Source organism: Haliaeetus leucocephalus, unplaced genomic scaffold (genome assembly GCF_000737465.1).
Source record: "Haliaeetus leucocephalus isolate CR32 unplaced genomic scaffold, Haliaeetus_leucocephalus-4.0 Scaffold450, whole genome shotgun sequence".
Classification (NCBI taxonomy): domain Eukaryota; kingdom Metazoa; phylum Chordata; class Aves; order Accipitriformes; family Accipitridae; genus Haliaeetus; species Haliaeetus leucocephalus.
The window spans coordinates 16832377-16850228 of record NW_010972886.1 but is presented as its reverse complement, the minus strand read 5'-3'; the positions used below and the strand labels follow the sequence as shown (position 1 = coordinate 16850228).

The 17852-nt window shown below is 39.3% G+C and overlaps 1 protein-coding gene across 4 annotated transcripts in view; it reads left to right on the top strand.

The window, feature by feature from the left end:
* The window catches only part of VRK2 (vaccinia related kinase 2), a 46617-nt gene that overhangs the window by 22457 nt on the left and 6308 nt on the right, over positions 1 to 17852 (top strand). For 3 of the 4 annotated variants that reach the window (XM_010574845.1, XM_010574847.1, XM_010574843.1), the window contains exons 8-12: positions 920 to 1052; positions 11144 to 11264; positions 13846 to 13904; positions 14842 to 14874; positions 15697 to 15878. In XM_010574845.1, coding sequence (XP_010573147.1) covers positions 920 to 1052; positions 11144 to 11264; positions 13846 to 13904; positions 14842 to 14874; positions 15697 to 15878 — 528 coding nt within the window. The remainder of the gene's footprint in view (positions 1 to 919; positions 1053 to 11143; positions 11265 to 13845; positions 13905 to 14841; positions 14875 to 15696; positions 15879 to 17852) is intronic. The other variant, XM_010574846.1, reaches the window with a different exon arrangement.

Genomic DNA, 17852 nt, shown 5'->3' with positions numbered 1-17852 from the left:
CATTCAGAACTGTGGGGCTTCCTCCCTCTGGTTATTTAGATAGCTACAGTGAAGCATCTTGGAAAAAAAAAAAATCACCTGTGCAGGATGGAAAGGTAAGTGGGGCAGAATGCATGAGCTTGCTGCAGTATACACAGTGGGGGCCCAAATTTTTTTCTCTTACGCTGATTTAGCTCCATGGATTTGCTTCACAGTAACTTAGAGTGAAGACTGGCTCTGTGCCTTTTTAAAATTTATTATAAATTCAGGAGTGATTTACTAAGATTGCTTTCTGGGTTGAGGGGGGCTAGTTGTTTTGCTTTGTTTCATCTTACACTTTATGTTTAAATAGTTGTTGCCAGTATGAAGTTACTGACAGTGACATTCAGAAAGATGAGACTACAGTTAGGCTGATGTCCAGCAGCCCTGTGGTCACACTCCCTGTTAGCGCTGGAGCCCTGTGTCCAGTCTGGCTGGGGGAAGCTGCTGCCTTTTGCTTCCTCTGGATTTTAAGTTGCACTGCTGTTATGAAATTGTACAGTCTCAGCTGTTGGAAAATTTGAACAGGAGTGTATATTTTCCTGTTTAAGTAAGGAGGGGAAGGGGTCCCATAAGCAACGTGAGGGTACATAAAAGGCATATTGCAATTTATGATGTCTAGATTCCCACCTGGAGAGGAGAGAGCTTGGGAACAAAATAAAAAGACTGAAATTCTGCTCGACTCTGAAATAAGATAAGAGTATAGTAGTGGAAGGATTTAAATGGGGAGGGCAGCTGTTATAGCCCCCAGTTGTACATATTTTATCCTGAGGCACCATTTGGTTTAATAAAATTTAGATCTAAGGCTGTCCTTAACCTATCAGTTTCTTAAGACTTAATTATAAAGGTTATACTTTCAAAGGACAAAAGCATTATTCATTTGTCTGTTCATGTCTTCCAGGTTTATCTTGCAGATTATGGACTTTCCTACAGATATTGTCCCAATGGGAACCACAAACAGTATCAGGAAAATCCTAGGAAGGGCCATAATGGGACAATAGAGTTTACCAGCGTAGATGCCCACAAGGGAGTAGGTAGGTTTCTTTTTTTTTATTTCAGAGGAGTGATTACAGAATGAGTAATCAGGCTGTGTGAGCTGATGTATACAATAGAAGTAGTCTTGGGGATTGCTCAGGGTTGATCAGACCCTTGTGTGGTGACCTCTTCTTGTGCCTGGGAAGGCTTTTCCAAGGCTCGTGGGGGAAGAGGGGCAGCACGATTAAAACTGAAAGGCTGCTGCACGTGTGGTACTGGAAGGCGGACCAAGACGCCCTAAGAAGAGCTTGCTATTAAACTTAATTGGTTCATGTTGGGAGTACTGGTTTGCTTTTGCTATACTCTATAGAGGCAGAGGCAATATTTGCTAGTGTTGCATTGTCAAGGAAAAATGTTTCGAGGCTGCACTGTCCTTTAGGGAGAGCTGTGTCTGAGTGTCACCATCTGTGTTATGGGAGGATATTTCAAGATGACATTTCTTCAGCAAGGAGAAGAACCTTTTTTGAAGCCATAAAGTGTTAACTTTTTGAAATCTTTTTCCAGTAGCCTTTCATATATCTTACTTATTTAAACTCACTTTGATGGTATTGGAAACACATTTGCAGGTAAATTACATACATAGTCCTTTTATTGGATATTGATTGTACTGCCTTGCATTCCAAGGCAGACTTAATTCAACAATTCCCTAATTAGTTAAAGTCATAACCTATGTCTTGTATTCATTTACCATTAATTAAACCTTAGCTGTTTATTACACTGCAGTCCAAATCCAATAGCAGACCCATAGAGCCATGGAAAAGGGAATGGGAGGTCAATATCGAAAATATATGGTGCAGAGTCCCACTGATGGCTGCATTGTTCACAATCAATATGGTCAATGCAACACAACTTTCTTAGTTGCTATGTCAGCAAGACAAAAAGTCAATTCTAATGTTATGCTAGTGAAAAAAATGGTGATTATTGAAAAACTTTGGTTCTTGCTACGAAACACTGTTTTTGTTAACTTTTCTTTCCCCTATTCCCCCAGCCCCCTTACCCCTGGGATCTTCTAAAACAAAAGGAATGGTTTTCTGCTGCCAGCTTTGCTAGGATCATAGTGTCACAAGCAATAACTGTAGAAATTTGTGCTTGTTAATAGCTGCTGAACTGTTACCTTAAACTAATACTTTCTAACGAGTTTTAGTTGGCACAAACAACTGTATATTATTGCTTTTTCTATTAAAAGGACCATTGACCATGTAATGTAGAGGGTCTTGATAATTTGCCGGCGCTGTTAAAACCTGCAATCGTTTAACTCTGGTCATTAGGAAAAATGAAATAAGACTGTCAAGTATTTGCTGCTAAGACAATTGCACAATTTCACCTGCTAAAAAATATTTTGTGGTGAAGAGAGCGTCTGTTTCAGACTCTAGCCCTCCCAAGCATACAGTGCATTTTCTGGAGATCTGACTCTGGCTGTTTTTCCTGGTAGTGTGAGCAATGTGGCCATGTACTAGTATTTGATGTGGATGCTGTTTGAAGAATAGGTGGAAGCTGGAGTATTTGGGATTTGGCAGTTGGATAGTTAGAGCAGCTAGTTTGTCTAGTGGACAGGTGTCTGTTGATGGGTATGTGATTACAGGACAGGTAATTCCTTTTATTTGAAAGAGTAGGGAAATTTTACAAACTTGGGTGGCAAAAGGTGTGCACATGCAAGTGTGAGTTAAGTTGTCTTTTGCAATCTGTGGGTTAGATTACCCCCTCAGGTAGCTAAAGCCATGATGGGAATTGGTGAAAAGCAGAGGACTCCAGAAAACAAAATATTCAGAAAGATAGCTTGAGGGAGCTTACCCCATCTTCCACTTGAAAATTTTTTGCTTGTTAATAGCTGCAAACAGAAAATCTACAGATTTTTCTGATGCTCCTGCCGGAAAAGCCTGCAGAACATGATGTGGTATCTGTTATGTTGCAGAGAATCCAAACTATTCCCATTGAATGCCTCAGCTCTGACCTTGTAACAGCCTGAATCCATTAAGGTCAAATTACCAGAGTTCCCATTTGCAGCAGGTCTCTCAACATCCCAGGGAAAATATGCATCTGTAGCGACTTCTGTCAGAGATTGCACAGGTCCGGATGACAGAACACAGCAACTGGCTTCCATCATCTCACCTCTTGTTGTGAGGTTTAGAGTTGCGAATATGTTTCAGTATACTGAAGGACTTCCAACAGCTGGGGCAAAGGGCTGCTTTGCTCAACAGTCTCCTGTACTCCCGACTTATGATTGAGTCTCAGCACAGTCTGATGTACCAAGTGAGGTGGGGTGCTCTTCTGAAAGGTGTTTAAAGACTGCTTTGCTGATGGCAAATTGAAGCTGCATAGATAGCCTTCATTCTAGTATTACCTGATTTTTCAGAGTGGAGTATTTTTTTATTTCAATGCACATGGAATATAGTTCTAATTTTCAAATGTTATTTTATATAAATGAGATCCTTTCCAGAGGGTGTTTCCTGAATGTACTTAGCAACATAAATATCTCAAACCTCAAAAACGTTGAATAGTACCAGTTGCTGCACTGGGCTAGACAAATGAGAACATTTTGACTTGCTCATAAAGTAGCATCCTGAATATATACAGCGATTTGAGGTACATGCTGAAACTTAAAACAAGTTATGAATTTGTTGCTTTCAAAAGTGCCTCTTTGTAATGCTTGAAGCTGATAACCTCCTTGCATAACACCAGTGAAATGTAACTACTTCCCACTAATTTAAATCAACACTGGTGTTTCCCTAGTTGAACTGAGAGTTTAGCTCAGCTGCATGCCTGTTTATTCCCCAGGCTCTCTGTACAGTTCATCAGCTCAACCTCAATGTAGAGGTTAGGCAGTCCACTGAGATCCAGAAAGTTTCCTACCAGCAGCCACTGCATGGTAACACTTTTGGGTGGTAGAATTAGTCCGTATTCTTCTGACAGCCTCTGGTAAGGGCCGAGTCGGATGTGCTGTTCCTGTGGCAGCTGATGGCGAATTGCTGCCTTCAAACAAGTTACTTCAGTGCATGCTGGTGTACACTGATGGTACTGATGGCTTTGACTTTGTGCTGGAACTGAAGAATTCCCCCTGAGCTGGGAAAGGCTAGGAGCAGCTGCCCTGCCTCGTGTCCCAGCTCTCCATGCTGGTTTTGTCTTTAGTTTTGCATGGCTTACCTCTGCTCTGCCCAGTGTGTGTGGGCCCCACAGACTGGCTCTTCTGTGCCACAGCACTGCTTGGGGACTTCCAGACTTGGCAGGTGTTTGCAAATATTCGTCGCAACCTCAGTTACATCCCCTGTCTACGTCTAGAGTTCACTTTGAACCAAGTCAGGGCCCAAGTTGGACTTTGCCACAAGATCTGACCGGCACCGTCAGCATTCCTGTATTTGGTGGCTGGATCTCATTGCAACCAGCATGTGGGTTTTTTAAATTTAAAACCTTTTTTTTTTTTAATGCAGATTTCATGTGGCACAACTGCATTGTTAGTTTTAGAGTAGTATTTGAGTGTATTCATTGTATTCATTTTTAAAGACCATACTGTATAAACAGTACTACATTTTTGTTTGTTGATTGATAATTAAAGAGAATTATATCTGCACCCAGTGTACATTTAAAAAATTGTTACATAGTTAGTGTTAAAAAGTAATATTTGGATCAATGCCTCCTATGGATTTTTGTAGATTTTCTACTCACTGAGGCATGCAGTCAATACCTAATTTCTCTGGAGATATACTGCGCTTAACATATTGAGTTTTTTTTAAATACTCTGGTCCTGTGCATTGAGTGCGTAAGACCAGTTTTAATTTGCTGTCATTGATGAACATAAGAGTATGAACTGTCTATGTTGAATTCCCTCCAGCATATATTTGTGTTTGCCATAGATTTCAAGATGACTCTCTTCCTTTTAACAACATTTCACAGCAACTATTAGCAGTTTTGCCACCTCTCGCATTGGGTAGAGGGCCTACCAAAACCCTTGCAGAACTTCTGTCTACACCTGGAATAGTAAAAGCTGCTTAAGACAGTAATAGTGACTTTTGACAAGCTTAAGGATAAGTAGAATGTCTGATGACGTTTGCCTTAATTAGGCCCACTGGTTGTCGCTTTTTTGTAGCTGGTGAATAAGTGTTGTCTGAGCTGGTTTCATTGAGCAAAAGTGTGTTTATTTTCATCTTCTGTATTGGGGAAGGCAGTTGCAGCTATGTTTAATGCCATATTTTAGCCAGTTCTTTGTGCCCCTCACATTGGGTTATTGCAACATGCGCTCCTTGAGGTCCATCTGAATGCCCGTACTCTCTGTTTGTACAGAGCAATGCAGGCGTCAGGCTGATTGTAGGGAAAGCTCTGCAGTTCTTGTTCTTACTTTCCCCGCTGGTCTGACAGAACTGTTGCTGTTTGATATTAAAAACATAGCTCAATGCTGGTCCATTTTTCCTTTTCTTTTACATGCAGGGGTCGACTAGAATATATGCTGGGTTCATTTTGTGAGGAAGGATGTGCAAGAATATAAACACCTATGCCTGGAAACATATTCTTTCTGAGCCCACATGGCTTCCAGAGAACAGAGCTCTAAATGGCTCTGGATCAAGAGGTTTATTTGGCATCTGTCCATGTGTAGTTAGGATTCAGAGGGAGCCTGCTGGATTTTTTTGTCGGTCAAATGAATTATTGATTTGCTGCAGTTTGGTATGTGTTTCCCAAAGACTGTGTGCAGGACAAATTTTAAATCCTAAAAATAAAAGGCAAATATAACTGATCTGGTGAAAAATGGGTGGAACTTTGCAGTGTGAAATAAATAAAAAGATGCTGTAGTTTCTGAGTGTTGGATTAGAGATGTGTGCCCAGCAGAAGAGGGAGCAGGAAGTTGTAAGCGAAAGAAGAGTCAGGCTTTAGCAAGGAGAAGATTGCATAGGTTCCTATAACCACCTCTGTAAGCTTATTCTGTCCTGCCAACAATGTCCAGAAGCAGCAAAAATAATATGATGAGCATCACAACTTTCTAGCACAACTGATGAGTGTGGCTGGGAATTGGCTGTTTAATTTTGGCTCTCATTCTCTACACCAGGAATTCAAAAAATTAGTGAATCTCACAGCTGCTTGCCAGCCCCTTACCTTTATGATTTTTTTTTTTTTTTCTGCCACACAGATGTGAAAGAAGAGTAAAATTTCCTGTCCCTACTCTCCTGCCACACGTTCTCCTTACTACAAGCTTGGAACCTTTTACTTCCGACCAGGTACCTGCACCTCTTGCCACCACCATTTTATCTCCCACCCAGATCTTGTGGTGAAGTTCCCTTGCATCTTCCAGCCTTCCCACTACATAAACTTCTCCCCATCAAATAAGGACCCCAGCCTTCTTCCTTTCAGCACATCCCATTCCACCAGTCCTGATGATTATTCACTCTCTGTCCATGTTTAGAGGAGAATTTTGCTGCTGGCTACACTCTTTTATTACAGGTGCAGCAGAGCAAACATGAAAACGAGGAGGCTCTGCAGTTAGATCTTGCTGGTCAGTGGATATGTGTAACTGCTTGTTTGGAGGTTGCTGTGCACATGTCTGCACATTAGGCTGTTGTGATTGTCCGGGCCGGCTCTGCTATTTTGAAGAGGTTTGAGGATCACAGTTTGGGAACTTCTGGCCTCCAGGACCTGCTGGCTCACAGTGTGCTCATAAGCTTGGCCATGGCAGGACAGCGGCAGTGGTGTTCCTGCTTTTGTGGGTCTTGAAGTGAGTTATTCAACTAATGTGCTGGGACTGCATCCCGTGACCGACAGTGCTGATGTGCGGGCTGGTCTCCAGGTTCGAGGCTGCCTTTGAGAGGACGTGAGCCTCCAGGACTGTGAGGCCGATATTGTCAGCATGGCACCTCTGTGACTGCCCAAGGTGAGGTCAGTGCTGGGGAGTTGCGGTTGTATCCTCCCTGTGAACAACTGCAGGAACTCCTGCCAGCTCTGCAGTATGTTTTGTGCTGATCAGCCATATGACCAGTTGAGTTTATAGCTGTAGGATCCGAGTTGAGGAGAAAGACCATAGGTGGCGCAGGAAAAGTCACTCATTGCTATGTCCCAGACTGAGCTCTCTGGAAGAGTTGTAGTCCTGTTGTGGTGACACCATGTTTGCACTGGATTTTTCTTTCCAGCATTCTGTGGTGGTGGTTATTGTCAGTGAGTACTTCAGCAACATGCCAAGCTAATGGCGCAGAACTGTACATGAGAGGAGGAGAGATTGTTCTTGGACCTGCTGGCAGTTGCCCTGCCTGAGACTGGATAACTCTGTATGGAATGGCCTCCAAGGATTAAAATTTATCATTAATTTAACTATATTTATCTAACCTTTTCTCTGTAGCCACCCGCTCTATCCAGTTAGTCACTGTCCTGCTGCAGTGAACTCCTCAGACTGACCAGTACCTGGGGGAAGCAATACTTCATTATTAGCTTTTTTTTTTTTGGTCTTTTCCTTTCTCTTGCCCCTAACGTAGGCAGATTTTTGACAAGTCTTGTATTTGTCTGTTTTTTTTATCATCTCAATCTTGAGTTAAGAAGTTATATCACTTTTAGTTCATTTATTAAAACATTGTGATGATACGTTTTTAACATAATTATATTTCTCTGTGGTCATGTTAACACTCCTTTCCTTTATGGGCTTTTGGATTAATGGCTGAGAGTTATATTTGTTTGTGAATTAACATGAATTTGTATGCTGTAATGCCAGTGAGAATTGGAGGTTCCACTGCATGCAGATGCAATATGAGCAACTAAAATGATCCTTTTTGTGAAAACCTTCCAATCTAAAGAAATGCTAATGGTGAAATTATAATGTAACAGTGCTAATTAAATATAATAGAAGAACATTTCATCTGTCACTCGTTAGCCTCCTAGATCCTTACAAAAGGCTTGAGAAAGTTAGCTTAATAAGGGCCATAGAGGAAATCTCCCATTTTTATGTGGGTTTCAGATGAGTTCTTGGGAGCAGTGTAGTTTTGAAAGCATATTGTGGCCAGTGTGATAACATTTATGACCTATTTTGAAATAGTAATCTGAATATAAATTAGGGCTTAGGTAACTGCCAAATCCAGTATACAGAGATACATAATACGTTTTCTTCTCAGGGTGAATTGCTTCAGTTACGTTGTTCTGAGTTATCATTGAACCCTGTGCCTGCATGTTTTGAGTATATGTTTGTGGTGTACATTAAACTTGTTATGGCCTGACTCTGATTTCATTGACATGGTTGTTAATTCATTAACTTCAGTGGAGTTGTTCCTCATTTATTTTGGCAGGAGTGAGGACAGAATCAGGCGTTAAATCTTCAAATTAAAAAATTAAACTATAAAAATACTGTGAAATAAAATATCACCAATGTGTTCCCATTAAATAATATTTCATATGAGACTAAAATAATAATTTAAAAAATCCTGGTTAATAGAAAAGCAGAAATCAAATATCTATTAAAAAGAAAGAAAAAAACCACCAACAAGTCTTTAGTCTACAGAGAAATAAGAGAATTTGATTTAAATAAGTACTATTTTGAATGTATACTCTTGTGACAGTTATCAAGCAGAATCATTTTATTTTTGCATGGCTATCAGATTTAAAATGAAGGCAGATTGACTTCTGTCAGTTGATGTTTACCAAGAATTCTTGGAACCTCCAGTTGTATTAGCAGATTTATTTTTGCAAGTAAACATATAGTTGAAACTTATGTATTAGTGCTTTATTTGGGGTGAAACCCTAATTATTCCATTGTTCATAGATCATATTAATTTATTAAAGATTAGTTAGTGAATACTTTCTTTATAAAGATCTAAATGATTTAAAAAGTTGTGGAAGTTAGCATCTCTAATACCAAGCTGACAAAGGAGCAGAGAGAAAGAATAAGATAGTACAATCAAATAATCAAACATTGACGTTTTCACGTGGTTCTATGAAAAAACACATGTAAATATCTTTATGTAGTAACACTTGCAGTGACCTGGGAGATAGTGATATGGGAGTTTACCATCTCTCTGTAAAACATTTCCCCTTTTATTTTTTAGTGATGTATGGCTTAGTTACACATACCTTTTTTTTTCCCTAGCTGACTACTGTGGCTTTAGGAAGGTACTAGTAAAGTCTTACTTGCACACGTCTCCCTATTTGTGATGGTTTTGCCCTAGCGTTAGTCAGAAAATGGCTCAAGATTGGCATGTGAGCAAGAAGGTAATTAGTCATGGCCAAACTGTTAACTGTGAAGTAAACTTTACTCTCTGGGGACTGCTTTGTCAGAAAACAAGTTATCTTAGGTTAGCTTCTGAAATCTAATTGACTTAGCATTATTTACAGATTCATATCAATTAGTCCCTCAGTGGAAAAAAGTGGTCTATTGTAACTTTGACAGTTTTTCTCCAAAGGCCACTTTCTGTAGCTCATCTTACACGAGCAGGTGCCAGAAAAGCATTGTGTGAAAATTAGAGGATCTGCAATCAAAAATGCTGGCTTATATGGTTATAATCTGGAATTGCCATAATGGAAAAAGGAGTTGTGAACACATATGTATGAATGGAATTGTTCCACAGTTAACAGGAGATTTATGGCTGAAGAAATCACTACAGAACAGCAAGTGGTAGAGATTGTGTTTTTATTTTAATATGAGAGCCAAGTCTTGCATTAGGATGTTGCTGAATCTAGTGCAGAAAATAAATGACACCCAAGGGATAGTGTAGCATTCTGTTAGATAGAAGGGCCTTTAATAATCCCATAGTCTAATAGCAGTTAAGATAGAGAATGTATAAGAACTAATCTTCTGCTTTTACAATAAAGTGTGTACGGTAACAAGAAACAGTTATGATGTGTTGGCACTGTAGCTTTTAGCAGATGACTCTTTAAATTAAAAAATAAGTTTGCTGAGTGACTTTCTGGAATTTATTTAATGAAGGCCCATAAAATATGGTATCTGTTTACAGCTGGATTAACAGCACAGTGCTCAACTACTAGGCTTTAGGCTAAACAAAAAGTACCAAACAAATCTGAAATCTTTTCTTTCTGGAAAGTGCAAATTCATTTTGGAAAAGCATAAATTTAACTTCTACACCTGTCTGTCTTTAATCACAATTAACAGTTCCTGGTTTTGCAGCTTCCATGTGGTTTCAACTTGCAAACTATAGGCTGCAAGTCAAATGTGTATGAAGAAATAGTACAACAATCCTGCTTGTTCAATTTTTTTCAAGTTTGGTTTCCTCTGAATAGCAGCAAGCAATAGCAATTCTATTAGTATTGCACTTCCCCCTCCTCCCCCCCCCCCCCCCCCCCTTCTCTTGGAAAAGTCAATCTATAGATTAACTTCAGTTACCCAATTTTCTGCACAGAAGATGGTTGGAGATGCAGTTAATTTGTGACTGAATTATATGTACTGTATTTGTATTCTGTAGTTAGTGTATCTGGGGTGTGCAGAGTGAGAATAAGATGTTCCTGAAATAACTTCCTTTTTGGAAGCAATAGTGGCAAGTTTACACAGGACTTGCTAAACACCAAGTACATTTTAGCCTATGCTACAACTCTCTAAACAAACAATTCACAGTACTTGTAGCAGACAACTTTGGTGTGTAAATGTACACTAGATGGCAGTTTTGTCATATCTTCCAAGTTCAAATAGCTCTGTAGGAGAACAGGAAAGGCCATCAGTGTTTAGTCTGCACTCACAGGGTCCCTGCATGACCAATGTGGACCCCATGGACTTCCTGGAACATGTGTTAGCAATTTAGCAGCAGACATTTATTTCTTTGTTTTACTGCTTGGCTCTTTGAGAAAGTGTTGGTACTCAGTTATGGGCTGTCTGGATCATGTCAGAGGCCATGGGGATCAAGTCCATGTGACAGGCCAGACTGAGGAAGGATGAAGTTGGAGGAGGTGAGGAAACTGACCCTTACTTCAACAGTAACAAGTCACTGCCTGTCTGTGGACTGTGGCCAAATGCTGGGGCGTTTTAGGTCTAATACAGCTGAATAAACAAAACACTTTGCCCATTTGGCTTTTTCATATTTCATCAACACTAGTTCAGTCAAAGTCTTTTCTATTTCCTAAGAAGAGGTTCTTATTCTTCATCTTTTTTTTTTTTCCTCTTCCCCCCTCCTTCCCCACGTTTTAGCCCCATCCAGACGAGGTGACCTTGAAATCCTTGGCTACTGCATGCTGCAATGGTTATGTGGGAAGCTACCCTGGGAACAGAACCTGAAGGACCCTGTAGCTGTCCAGACTGCGAAAACAAAGTAAAAATAAAACAACACACAAGTACACATGTACACATGCATACCACCCTAGAACCCTGCAATGCCCTCATCACTTAACAAAACAGGTCTGAAAAAGACAGCTTTACATGCTGTAGAGTAACACATTATGAGAAAGCTAAAACAATTTTCCTCAAGAAAGAAGCAGTTAAAAATGTGGACTCTATGTGTATGGATACCCTCTTCCACATGTTTATGTGTGTACTGCTGTACCGAGATGATAAATTCAAATGCACAGTACTCATTTTGTCTGCTGTGTATTTTTTTTAATACTCCTTTTTAAAGAAAACATTCATGAATTAGTGCAGGCCTGATTGCACATACAGAAGGTTGTTGTGTGTTTCCATTAAACTTCATGGGTGCTTTGTAGAGACTATAATACAAACATCTCTTGGAAGTTTTTCCACACATGCATTCAATTTATTTAACTTTCTATATGATACTGTTTTTCAGATGTCTTTATGTAGGTTTTTTCATGTTATATAAGCCTACTGCCACTAAAAACAATTAAATACCAAAATACTAAGGAACTTGATTAAAATCTTTCCTTTTTCCCAGCATGACTCATTTAGAGCTTACTGAAGGAATCAAGTGCATTAGTGTTTTCTTTCTCTGCTTTCACGGTTGGGACTTGAGAGAGTTAATTGCATGTGGTACAGTGTAGGCTGTAGAAGACTATACAGAAAAGTAGTTACCCATAAATGTAACATCACAATTGGAGAAGGCAGCAAACTTTTAAGTAGGGCAAGTCACAACAGAGGTACACAATAGGGATAGCTGATCCACAGAAATCAATCTGCAAATTCAGTGTGGCATTGGCTCTCAACACAGAAAAAGGTTAGCCTGCAGACTGTGGATAATACAGATTGCATCTGTAAATGTTGACATCGTATGTTATGTTTAATATTTCTCCTTTAGAAGTTCTGATCATTACACAACCCCCTGCAAGGTAACACTTATACAATTCAATGTTAAATCAATTTAATCAATCAAGCTGCTTCACTAATTCTTCCCTTGCAGTTAACCCTTAGATTGCTAGCATTTTCAGGATGCCAAGCAAACAGATGCTTTGAGGAAATGCACAGAAAATGATATGGATTCTATTTATCAGAAATATCCAGTTAGTCTAATGAATTATGTTCTTGGTATTAGGTAACTTGGTCAGGTAATCCCCTTTTATTTATCTTGATTTTCAGTGCCTATACTGTTTTCAAAGGCCAGAAATAGACATCTGGATATATGTGTGTATCCAGTTGCCTACAGGTTAGTTAGTACATTAAGCAGCACAGTTGAATCCCTGCTAAGCGTGCCAGTCCTTTGCTGCAGAGTCTGTGTGACACTGAGGAAGAAGGGGCTGGGCCTGGAAGGTGGGGTGCAGTTGAAAGGGAGGAGCCCGAGCAGCACCTCCAACTCTGTTGTTCACGAATTGTCTCATCCTCTCACCCTTTCACTACAAGTTCTTAGTCTTTCCTCCCAAGTAACACTGGGGCAATGAGGCAGCTGTGCCAAAGCTTTCAGCATTGGTAAGGGGATATTTAAGGACTGCTGGTATATTTGAGTTCAGAAATGTTAGTGCCATTCCATAATTGGAGGAGAGGCTCCATTTGAATTGGAATTTAAGCTAGGTTACAGGAAAATGTTTATGTTTAAATGTTTCATTTCCCCAAAATTGAACCCCCTATTTCTGATACTAAACAACAGATTACTGAATTGAAGGTATTAGCTTATGTACCCCAACTTTATGCATTTGAGAACACACCCCATTACTTATTGGTGGAGCTTTTATGGCTCCTTTAAACAAACAAAAGGGATCCTTTAACAGTATTAACAGCTAGACTGAACTAACAGATTTCACTTACTCGGGGCAAGGGGGCTTGTGCAGCTGCAGGTTCCTACAGGTGCTAGGAGATCATCCTGGTTCATGTCTGCACAAAGATGAGCTGGTGATACTTCATCTGTTTTTAGGGTATGATTGATTCTAAGCTCCAGTGTCCTTTGCTATTTCTGTTTCTGGATAGATAGAAAGTACATCTGTGACCCTGCCCTTCAGTTTATGAAGTGCATGGGACTTAAGGTCGTTTAACCTCCCTCTCCCCTTTTGTCCCTGCCGTGCCTGCTTGTAATTTTGACAGCCATCACCCAGCTGCCTGTGAGCTATGTGGCAGAAAGAGCCTGATGCTAAATGACTAGTAGGCAGACCAGAACTGCTTCTTAAATTCCAAAATACAAGTATCAATCATTAAGCTGAAATCAGAACAAGCCATTTCAGCTCAAAGGATTTTTCTTTTTCTTTCTAGAAAGCTTAAAACATCTGCAAAGAAAAACTTAATGTTAAAGCGCAGTCTTAGCTGTAAGCCTGGTCTTGGTGAAATCAGCAGTCTCCAAAGAGTTAAAAATATAGCTGGTAAGAGGAGATTTTGTTTTAAAAGCAGTACTGTGAATCATTAGCTATCCCGGAGGTCCACTCCCTTTGGAATTGAGACTTGCTGTCTTCCGAAATCCCAAATGAAGAATCACCTGCTCCAAAACCACATAAAATTGTTGCACTCTCATGTTGTTTCAGGCTTATGGATGAGCTCCCAGATTCAGTGATGGAATGGGATTCTTCTGGAAGCAGCTGTAGTAAGTGTACTTGCACTATGTACCATATAGTTCTTTAGCCTGTTACAAAAAATACTTGAATGTCTTACTCTATTTGGGGGAAGCAGAAGATAAGTGAAAGTAACACAAATTTAACAAAGTCTTCGGTTTAAAATCTTAAATGCAATTGCTAAGTTTTGCCTGAGTCCATGCAGTATTACTGGGCTCTGGTCTTAGGGCAAACTAGCATGCAAGCAGAAGTCATCCTTGAATCAAGCCCTTGAAATCAAGCCTGCGTGAACCACTCTTACGCATACCTATCCAACAGAAGAATTCAGCCTGCAGTATCTGTGTTTAGCTGATAACGCAGTAGTTACGTAATACTCATTGTTAGATCATGTCACACTCGTTAATTCAGGTTGCAGTTTAATTGAACTAATATTTCTGACTTCAGTGGAACTGGATCAGGCCCTTCATGTACAAGCTTATTATATTTTAAGCATTTTTAGCTCAAAGGCTTGTTTACTGCAGAGGAAGAAGGTAAATTCTGGATGCTGTTGAATGCTGGTCACTCTGCAATAAATGACTCTTGATGATTACTGATACAGGATACTTGGGATGCTTAATGCTTTTATTGCAGGAACTCTTTTTCTGCTACTTTCCTGCATTATCCCATAAACAAGTATGAAGCAGATGAAATGGATGTTGAGGGCTAAATTTTCATCCCCAGTGTGTGGTAGTATAAAAATCTTAGTCTCATCTGTGATGTATGCCATACTGTGACATAAGGGATCTTAGCCATATGTAATCCAAGGTGTTAGGAAGCAGTGACTATCTTAGAAACAGAAGTAGCTCTTAGTATGGAAATAGTAAGCAACTGTCTACAAAAGGTTTATTGCTTAGTATTCAGAATTTGAAAAAGCAAATGAATGGACAGTTTATCTTGTCATATGTTTCTTCCTTCACTGAAATACAAAAGTAACCCAGGGAAAACACCAAATTTTCTTCAAAGGTCAGTATCTATTTTGATTTATTGACTTATTTTCATAGCATTTCTGTATTGGAATTATTGGAATGTATCATGTATTACATAACATATATTCATGATGTGTATACATATTTAATAAATCTTTACTTCTGGGATTTTATCAGATGCTAATATCTGGTGTAGTACTCCAGTTTTAGGATACACTTGGGCCTTCAACTGAAAGAAAAGTTTGATTTCCCCCCCGCCACATATGTTTTTCCTAATAGCATTATTTCTGCCCGTTCAGTGGTTTCCCTGTTTCTAGAACTGCTTGATAACGATAGCAAAATAATGCTGCTGTTAGACTGCTCTAGGATGTAATCTCAAAAACAATATGTGTCCAAGTAGTAGAAGTATAAAAAAAAAAAAAGTAGCTTTTTTCCAAAGCATTCAAAGTGTAATATCTATGCAGATTAAAATAGTGTTGTTGAGAGTAGTTAATACATAGAGGGGTATTATGATCTATCAAATATAAAATACTTTTATTTTATACAGAACTATCAATATTTGTCAGTAAATTATTTTGACTAATTTTTATACTTAGATAGCTTTCGGTACTATATGAATTAGTGCATGTGCATAACAAGACATAACACTTAAGGGTTAGCTTATTTATCCAAGTCTATCTTTTCCTTTTCTCATCTCAAAAAGACAAGATAGTGTTAGTTCTGTGTTTTGAGTGTGTCTTCAGCTGAAATGGTGTCATCTTGTTTGGCAGTGTAGGATTGGCATCCATTTTGGACTTAAATTCTTTCTGAAGTTCTAGGTCTACAGCAAGTGAAATTTACATTAAAATATGCTCTACAGGTGAAATATCCAAGTTTTTGGCATGTGTTTATGGCTTAGCTTATGATGAGAAGCCAAAGTATCAAGTGCTCAAGAAAATCCTGCTGGATGGACTAGAGTCAAGTGGAACTCGCTACGATGGCCCTCTGGAATTTTCCGCTGCAGCCTGCACACGAACTCACTCTGCTGCTGAAGTGTCAAAAGTAAGAAAGACAGTTCTGGGATTATTTCTGACATCTCCTGCTTGATTGTTGCTTTTTCTTTTGTAGAAGAGGAAATGGTTTAAGATCTCAAAATGAGACTGACACAGCAGTTCTTTTGCCTTAAATACACCATGTTTGTTACTTCCTGTTTCCCCTGCCTTTGCTAAAAAGTGGGATGTCAACCCTTAAGGAGGAAGAACTGTCATGAGTCCTTTTGACCTACAGCCTTTCACTTCAAAGCAGTAGGTCTGTGGAGAATGATTTACTTTCAGGATAATGGGGAAGTAAAGGACTTTGTTCACTAACATCTTGAAGACAAGCCTGAATGCCAGGTTTTTCCTTCGTTCCAGATTAAAAGCAAAGTTACCTTTATTAGTGAAAGCATTTAATTCATTTTCTTGCTTTCAAACTGTTCTTTGTCGTTTGCCTTTATACTCCTGCAGCCCCTAATGTGGAGGAGGTATTATTCTGGGGTTTAACTGTGTTATTGGTATGCAGTGCTATGTGATGCACTAACACAGAATTTTAAAACTGACAGCTATCGTGTTATATTTTCCTTTTGTACTTTTAAGTCTGAAATTGTACAGTTAATAAAACCGTGTTTTAATAAGTGGAGATTGAGGTAATTAGCAGTCTTATTGGACTTGCTGTGAAATGTCAGTCCCATCATACCTCTGCCTTGAAACTCCCCGTATGCAAAAGCCCTGTTTCTGTCTCTGATGCGTGTGCAATAAGGCAGGGTCAGGGTACCATTCATTTTTAATATTTCTGGTGAACTTTGGACCATCACAAGTGTATGTGAGCCAAGAATGCAGGATGCAAACTAATGTGACTGATAGGCTGCTAGATGAATGGTGATTCAAGTATCAGTGCACAGATGGTTCTGATTTGCTGAGTTTTGTAGCTGCTGCAACTGAAGACATAAAATATCCTTCTAGTCATAAATTAGCTCTTTGGAAGCAAAACCTTGGCACCAGAGCTTTACAACCTTCAATTAGTAGGGAAAGAAGTATTTGAATGACTGTGGTATTGACATCTGTAGGCCTGCATAGTAATCATTCCTAATAGAAGAGAATATCTGTTTGAGGGGGTTTTGCATGGCTAATTAACCACCAGTGAGAATATGTAATTTTTTCATGATCTCCTGATTGTCACCTTTCTCTCATGATACAATTACATTTTATTGTAGCAAGTGCCTCACAAACCAATTGTCAGCAGTATTTACGTATTATGGAAGGCAGAACAAAAGTTCATGTTTAATAAAAAGGCACTGGGTTTTGATCTTGGTAATTACAGATACTTATTTTGGCAATTTTATTGACTTTTCTGTTTGGTTTTTTTTGTTTGGTTTTTTTTTTTTCTTTTAACAAAACCAAAAGCTGTTTCAGTAACAGTATTTCTCTTGCTATGATGGTGACCACTTTGTCCTCACTAATTTGAGAAGCTTTTTTTTTAAGTTTGTACTGTTTTCTGAACTGAATTGAAATATCAGGTAGCTGTTAACTGATCTCCAGCTGATCCTGTTGGATCTCTGGTTCACAGAAGTCTTTGATTTCTTAAGAGTCAGATACTGAATAGTAAATCTATTTTCTTCTTATTGCCTGGCCTAACACTTGACAGTATGCTGGCATAAAGGGTGATCCTGACCTTCCAGGCTGTAAAAGCTGCTGTAGCACTTGCTATTTGCAAGTGCACAACCCCACTGAAAAATCCATGAATGAGGAGTGTCAGTTATCAGCACTCTTGTGCTGTAGGACTACGCGGAATTGGTTTTGATGGCCAAGAACAAGATCAGAGAGAGAGAGTATGTCTGCATATTACTAAATCTTGGCACCTGTCATCACTTTTTCAGAGAAATTTTTAATGTTGAGTGTCTTGCTTCTTGGAATAGTAAGAATGCTAGCACTGCACCAATGATCACCTCTTTCTTATCCGAGTATGTTTCTTCAACCAGTTCTGCTGCCTTACATGAGC